The sequence below is a fragment of the Chenopodium album genome, chromosome 16, assembly GCF_948465745.1.
Source record: "Chenopodium album chromosome 16, dcCheAlbu1.1, whole genome shotgun sequence".
NCBI classification, from domain to species: Eukaryota; Viridiplantae; Streptophyta; class Magnoliopsida; order Caryophyllales; family Amaranthaceae; genus Chenopodium; species Chenopodium album.
The window spans coordinates 6,718,068-6,725,686 of NC_137849.1; the positions used below are offsets into that span (position 1 = coordinate 6,718,068).

A 7,619-nucleotide genomic window follows, 5' to 3' on the forward strand; every position below is an offset into this window, starting at 1 on the left:
TCTATCCACATCAAAACAAGACCTCCATATCCATCCCACGCTCAAAGGAGACAAAAAGGTTTTAAACACTCAACAAGGCATACCATCCAAAAAAGGCATCTACAAAACTTTTCCCGCCTCTTCTCCAAAACACTAACATAATCCTCACTTATAGACATCTCAAAGAACAGGCAAAGTTCAATTTTTCATCCGCACCAAAGCAAGGGCATGGAACAAGAGAGAGAGGAAAGAGAGTTTGGGAGAGAGAGGAAGACAAGTTGTAATAAATTCAAACCTTGAGCAAATTGAATGCTCTGCCTTATAACTCAGATCACTGAGTATCTACAGAAACCCATCATTCAAGAACAATTAATTAACTAACTGCCAATAATTCAGCTTTTATTTTTATTTATTTTTTTTTTTATTTTTGAAATAGTCTTTCAAAAACTCTTTCAAAAAGGGCTAACGAGTTACTATATACATTAATTCCCTAAAACCTAAGTTGTTTCTCCTGATGTTTGAGCCTTATTATTCCATATCAGTAGAATTGGAAGCAAAAACATGTATTAGCACAATCCAGCTTTGTGGATAACTAAAAATAGAAAACTTTAATGGGAGCAATTACAAGAAACAAGTCATAGCTTCTTGAATAAAGTCGATCATTCTATTTTAGCACATGTTAAGTCTCGTGAAAGTTAAATCTGGTTTAGGTCCTACACAGCCTGCTCAAGGCTCCCACAGTGACAAAAATATTAGTGTACTTGTTCTTGTTCCATAAATTTGAGAAAGATGGTTAAGGAAATTGGATCCAATGATGATTCATTTCATAAGAAAAAGTACAATAATATCCAACTCATCTACAGATTTTTTATAGCAACAACACCCCCCCCCCCCCCCTCCTCTTTCCTCCCCTAAAAAAAAGGTAAAATAAATAGAAAGTAAAAAGAAGGAAACAACAAAGATAATAAAGTAATAAGAAGGTTTAAACCCTTACACTTAGGTAAATTTTCCATTTCAAGATAGCTGCTGCCTTAACTACAAAGTGAACAGTAATTGGAAAGCTCCACTCAAGTTTTATTGGACCTGCAATAGATGCTTAGCCTAGGTCAAAGTATTTCTATTATGAATGGTCATTAGATAAAAAAAATGACAAAACATAGACTTGTGTATATAACACACCGTGACAATGGTTTTGATATGTCAGCCTTTCTCAACTTCAGCAGTACATTTTAGCCTGTTGTATACGAAATCAGTCAATGCACATTTCACAAAACACATTTGGTCGGCACGGTCCTGCAGGCACTCCCATTTTTCAATTCAACTCATTCCTTTACAATGCCCAGATAGGTGATTAGCCCTTCTTTTTCTTCATTGCCCACTTTGGCCCATAAATTGCCAAATGTGTTCTACCAAAGCGACGATCAGCTATCTGCAGTATACATACAACCAAGGTAAGATTTCTGACCATTCACTGAAATCTGCATGACATAGTACTGGTATTCTTCTGTTTTATGGAATTTAGCACAATAAGATAGTGAACAGAAAATCAAATATGATCCCACTATCTTAAAGCTATTTGGATGCATAATAATGTCCAAGAGTCTTCACATCAGTAATTTGTAATTAAAATCCTTGATGCCAAAAAAGTCTCTATCTATATTTTACCAATAATATCCCAACCCGAAAGAGTTCATCTAGACATAAAGAAACAAACCTTCATAAGGCATCCACAAGAATCCAGCATGTCTGTTCCCAAAGGATATTCGACCACCTGAGGCAAGCGATTTTTAAACAAGAACAAGCAGCAAAGAACCACCAATATCAAGATAGAAAGTGAACAATACTCCTTTTTCTTTCTGTTACTCCTATTTTACTTTTTGCACATATTCTATGCACATTTTTAAGAATAAAGATATTCAATACACATTATGAAACAAAATTAAATAAAATAAGTTGATGCTGTGAAGCTATGTACTAAGACAAATCAAGATACCGTGTGTGTGTGTGTGCGCGCGTGCATGTGCGTGTGCGCATTTAAAAAAGTATTATATGTTATCTACATTGAAATCTATAAAGAATTCAAACAAGACTAAAAAAAATGGAGGGAATAGTAAAAGCAAAAAAAAATAAAGCTTACAATAAACGCATCTTCTCCAACCAAGGGGGAATCTGATAATTGGTTCATAAGTATTCCATAATCCACTTTCATGTATGGAGGTGTTACACTAATGTAGTCAAAAGTTGTATCACCGCCTGCAAGACAGCAATAAAATTAAGAATTGAGACAATTTAAAAGTGAAAGATTCATAACACCTTATCATTTATAATTAGACCAAGCAAAATTTGATCCAACCCATAATTCGGCCTGAAAATAAGGGGTGTTAACACAAAATCGTACCTGTAACCTGTAATTGACCAAACCTAGAAAAACCATAAATAAAAGAATCAAACCCAACCAGACACAAACTGACCCTGACAACATAGTATTATTAAAAAAAATAAACGCACAAAAATACCCTTTAAGAGGCAACAGCCAAAAAAAAAAGTTGTGTTGCACTTTTGTGCCTTAATATTTAATTAGGGTGAGATATCCTTCAATCGACGTCAATGGTCAATTAATATCATTAATTTGCATTTCAATATTTGTAGTCTGGTAATTACAAACTCATTCAAAGAAACTTAACTCATTCAAACCATAATAATAGGCAGATTATTAGTGTTTTTTTTCTTTTCCTTTTTTAAATTTACAACACTAAAGATAAAAGTAACCTTAACACAACTCACCGACCTGTAACCGGAACATTCTAGGTTAAGATGGACGTGTAAGTATTGTGATAATGTTTATGAGAGTTCTTCACGGTCTTTTAAAGGGATAAAAAAATAGGGGCTGAATTTGACTGTCTTACCCTAAAAATTCATGTTACAGAGTATGATAAATGATGCACTAATGAGCTGGGAGGTCAACATCACTCAGAATCAATCGTGTAATATGAAAGCTGATTAATACATCATTTTGGAAGTTATCAGTTTTGATACATTCTTTCAAGAAACTCAATTCCAGGACATTGACTACTCGAACCACCAATATGCTAACTCTAATAAATATATTACCCACCAAAAAATAGCATATAATGAAGGGGCAATAAACAGTCCAAAAGCTAAATCTAATAAACGCTGAAATGGTAAAAATTGAGACAAAATTCAAATGGACCATCTCATGACACAAGCAGCAGAAGGAAATTCAGGTGTAAAACATCAGTAATAACGGACTCATGCACCTATTAAACTGAAAGCCAAAAAAAATGGTCATAACAGTACACACCTACAAACTGCTGAGCTCGTTCCAAGAAATTTTCAACAGTGACAGTATGTATAACTGATGAATCAAGAAACCCTGTCCATTGTAGATTTGGCTGCAGAACATTTGAAACCACCCATGGATCCATCTCAATAAAATGCACCTGAGCATTGGCAACACCAATTCTAGATATTTCAGGCTAATACACACAGAACTCCACAGAATTAGCAAACAGCAGAATTTTGTGTTTACAAATTACGAAGTTATTGTTATAAGTCATTTTTACAAAATACACAATGAGTAGCAAAATTGAAATTTTCCTAAGCCAAATAAAATATATAGGTCAAACTAACTTATTAAATTTGATCCACATTATAGAATTTTTACATATCTGTACATCATTTCATTCAACACTAAGAAACTAAGAGTAGTTGTCTTCTTCCAATAGCAAATAGTGGGCAAATGTAAAGCCAGCTAATACTAAGAGAGTAAGAGTAAGAGCACATTACAGCTACTGTAAATGACAAAGTAGATAATAAACTCATTGCAGCAAAACAAGACTAATGATACCCATGAAAAGAGTGATAACGGTGGATGAGCATATAAAATAAGATTACAAGAGGCAGCTTTTGATGTTCTATTTACGCACATAGCTAAGATATCCTAGTATCCTACTATATATTATGGACCAGGAGTAATTTGTCAACTATTTAGGGCGTGTTCGGCAAAATATAGCTAGCTGTGAAGGGTGATGTTAGTTGTGAAGGTAGCTGTTAGCTGTGTAGGTACCTGTTAGCTGTCAACAAGCTGTTAGCTGTGAATATAGATAATTTAGGTATGAGTGTTCGGTAAAGTAGCAGTTGACTAGCTGTTACATATAAAAATCAATATTTAATTTTTAAAACTATAGATTAAATTTTCAAAAGCTACCTCTAATTTCAAACGCTAATATTTCTAACTTTTCATAAAAGCTACCTCCACCACTAAAAGCTACCCTAACCACTACTTTGTCAAACACTCATATTTTTTATGAAGTAGTGGTTTGACTTAAAGCTACTCAAACCCTAGCGCCAAACACGCCCTTAGTGGTACTCACCTCAGAACAACCTCGACTCAAAGCTTCAATGCCAACTGAACCAGTGCCACTATACAGGTCCAACCAGCGACCGGGTCTTAAAGATGCAGGGCAGCCACCAGCCACCTGTATAAGAAAATTGACAAGTAGTTTTCAACATATGGAAAGTGAACAAGAAGAAGATAACCAGAATTTATTTTTCACTTGTGAGATAATTTAAAGCACAAATTATAAAAAGGAACATTTGTGAAAATTTTCAGTGAAAAATTCAACCAGTATATACCTTAGAATGTTTTTTTTAGAAAACCAATTTTCTATATTGGTTTAAGATCACTAACAATGATTAACCTTAAAAGAGAGCAACAGAGAAAGAGGGAAGTAAGAATTAGTGACTTGAAATAAAAATAGGTCTTCATTTTTATGTTAAATACCTACTAATCTTTTTGTGGTTTGTGATAACACGTTTAATTTTATAGAGAAAATCAGTGTGTGCTAAACTTTGTTCCGCTGTTCCACATTTGAATTTAAATTTTATTTAATAATTGAAAAAAAATAAACACTTAACATATATCCAGGCATCTCGCTAGTAACACAATAATACGAGGTCTTAATGTTTTTTGCAAATAATGTCCATAAAAAAACAAGGAAAGTACAACATTAAGGACAAAGAGTTAAATAAAGAATAATTAACGCAAAATGAATAAAAGTCAATCAGGCTAATCTTCACTTAAGCCCAGACAAGGCATTACTCCCGTTTAAAACCTTAAAACACCACTCTATTTGGTCAACTATAAAAATTTCATTCCTTTCCATCTGAGACACCTAAGGAAACCAAAATCAATGGAACACAATGCCTTCATCATCTAAGCTCACCCATATTTCGCATATAACAACATATTAAGAAAAAAATAGAAATGACATTATTTGGTTTCTTTTCTCATAGCCCTTGGGTATAGGTTTATGCACCAAAACCTCCTCAAACCTTAATGCACACACAACAAAACAAATTCTGGAAAACAATACCTGCAATATATCAAATGCAGCACCTTTAACTACCTCCATCATGGGACGAACATCCATGCCTACAGGCGATAAGAGTTTCTTCCTTTTAGCTTTCCCAGCCAGCACCTAATTAGACAATGCACTTATTCATGGAGCCTTTAGTGGAAAACAAAATAAATCTCAAGCAATCCGAGGTATAGAAAAAACATTCATTAACCTACAAATGCTAATTGATTTCACAAAGTTGGTTTACAAATTCAGTGAATTCAGCAACTCGGTGACAGCAGTTTACAGAAAAGAAGTGATTATAAAAGATGCAAAAGGAGAAAACCAACCACCGCATATTATACTCCCTCCGTCCCCTTTTGTTTCCCTTTTTTTTAAAGATTATTCTATACTATAAATGGCCATGAAGGATCACCACCCTAACATTCACTATAATTGGTCCCACCGAATTTGTTTCTTAACCAAAAACTAAATTGTAACTCAGCTCTATAGGCAACAAAGGGAGTACCAATCAGCATATATTGCATAAAATTAAAGGGAAAAAAATGACAACTTTGCTTAATCTTGATCTTGATCAGCCAAATAAATGTATATTTTAAATCATCTTTTACAAGAAAAAGAAATGTCAGGCTTAAATTGTTCTCTAAGAACCAATTTAAGAGATATGTCTTTTGCACTTACATTTGCAAAGCTAATTAACCATAATATGGTAATAAGTCTAATAACGATAAACAATACATTAAAGTATTAAACTAATTTGAGGAGACACGATGTACCCTAAAACATATTGCATATTGCATCACACCACAATCATACAATTCCTCTTAGAACAAAATGAAGCAAACGTACAGACCTGCAGCAATTTATGAGTGGTACGAGGCGGCTTTCGGTCTTCCTTGACCACTAGTTGTTTTCCTTTACCTTTTCCCATCCCCTGCTCACGCTCCTTTCTCCTACTTCTCTGCAACACCCACCCAATAAAAATCAGCACAAATTCATAACTAATAGTAGTTACAATTCAGCTATGTTTCTTATAAGTAAAGAAATGCAAACTTATGATACCTTAACGGGCTCAGAAATGAAGTCGTTAGGGTCAAGCCCGTAGCGGTCGAAGAGCTCTTGCTTCTCCTGACTCGATATCGCATCCTTTGAACCTTGAACAATCAATTGCAAGTATATATAACAAATTCAAATGCTAAAATTGGAAAATTAAATGTCAAATTCAAGAAAAAATTAAAAAATGTAGAGGTGAAAATTGTACCGGAAGAAGAGACGATTACAGAAGAACGGCGGCAATTCGTGGGCGTAAAATTGGGGGTGAGTTTGAAGAATGGAGAGAGAATTGAACAAGAATTAGGGTTGAGAGGGGTTTTGAGTTGAAGAGGAGAGAGAATTGGAGATGATGCCGCCATTGTTCTTACTCTACTGGGTTCAACTTCACAGCTCTTTGACGCTTTGCAAGTTTGTATTAACTGTCACAAACGGTTTAGGTAATCAGTAATTGAACTATAGAGTATGATTAAACTAGTTTTTTAACCCGTGCGTTCTCAAGTTCTCATGAATAGATGTTTCACTATGGAGTATTTTGTTAAGGAGTATATATTATTGTCTCCTTGTAGTACATAAGATGATCCCAATAATCACCCTAATAATCTTGATCCAAGACATTGTATAACAATGGATAATTAAAAACTTTTTTTCGCTCGAGGTTCAAGATTTTAGAATTTTCAGTATCAACTGTCTTTAGTTTGAAAAATGTTGATTAGCTTATATCTTAACTTGTCATCCTACTGCAACCCATTTCAAGGCCTGGGCTACTTTGCCCAATTTCGTTGATCTCTCGGCCCTATTTAACCAACAGATAATAGATGGAATCGAGATCAGCCAACTATGGTTGGTCCCTCTTTGAGAAATAAATATTTTCAAATTGAACATATTTTACAATTTTGTATTTCTCAATAATTAAATGTTCATTTTCATACAGTGTGATGTTCATCCTTATAAAATAAATGTTCATTTCTTTTTTTATTAATACAATTTTTTGTGATTGTTCAGTTGTATAAAATGTCCATTTTTAGTAAAGAATGTTCAATTAACATTAGCATTAATAATGTTAGACATTACCATTTTGTTCATTATTAAAAAAACATGTTGTTGATTTATTAATTAGTATTAAATCATATAGTTCGGCGAATTGCAAGATATCCATTCAAGAGAATAGAACAAATCAAGGTATTTCACTTGAATCTTAAAAAATAT

The 7,619-nt window shown here is 33.7% G+C and overlaps 1 protein-coding gene across 1 annotated transcript; it reads right to left on the reverse strand.

The window, feature by feature from the left end:
- Window positions 1-918: 918 nt before the first annotated feature.
- On the reverse strand, window positions 919-6,835 carry LOC145584789 (uncharacterized). The gene is made up of 10 exons (XM_081641581.1): window positions 6,622-6,835; window positions 6,423-6,514; window positions 6,214-6,321; window positions 5,376-5,480; window positions 4,374-4,478; window positions 3,302-3,440; window positions 2,117-2,232; window positions 1,694-1,750; window positions 1,159-1,408; window positions 919-1,062 (listed from the first exon to the last, which is right to left on the reverse strand). Exons 1-9 carry the CDS (start codon window positions 6,770-6,772, stop codon window positions 1,331-1,333), a joined length of 951 nt encoding a protein of 316 aa, XP_081497707.1. The 5' UTR covers window positions 6,773-6,835; the 3' UTR covers window positions 919-1,062; window positions 1,159-1,330.
- Between the last annotated feature and the right edge of the window lie 784 nt (window positions 6,836-7,619).

What these genes read in the sequence shown, in the direction of transcription:
- LOC145584789 (XM_081641581.1), bottom strand. Translation starts at nt 6,772, where the DNA reads ATGGCGGCATCATCTCCAATTCTCTCTCCTCTTCAACTCAAAACCCCT. An exon ending in TGTAATCGTCTCTTCTTCCG is followed by an intron (nt 6,515 to 6,621) that starts GTACAATTTTCA and finishes TGATTGTTCAAG; the next exon opens with GTTCAAAGGATGCGATATCG. An exon ending in CCACTCATAAATTGCTGCAG is followed by an intron (nt 5,481 to 6,213) that starts GTCTGTACGTTT and finishes TTGTCTAATTAG; the next exon opens with GTGCTGGCTGGGAAAGCTAA.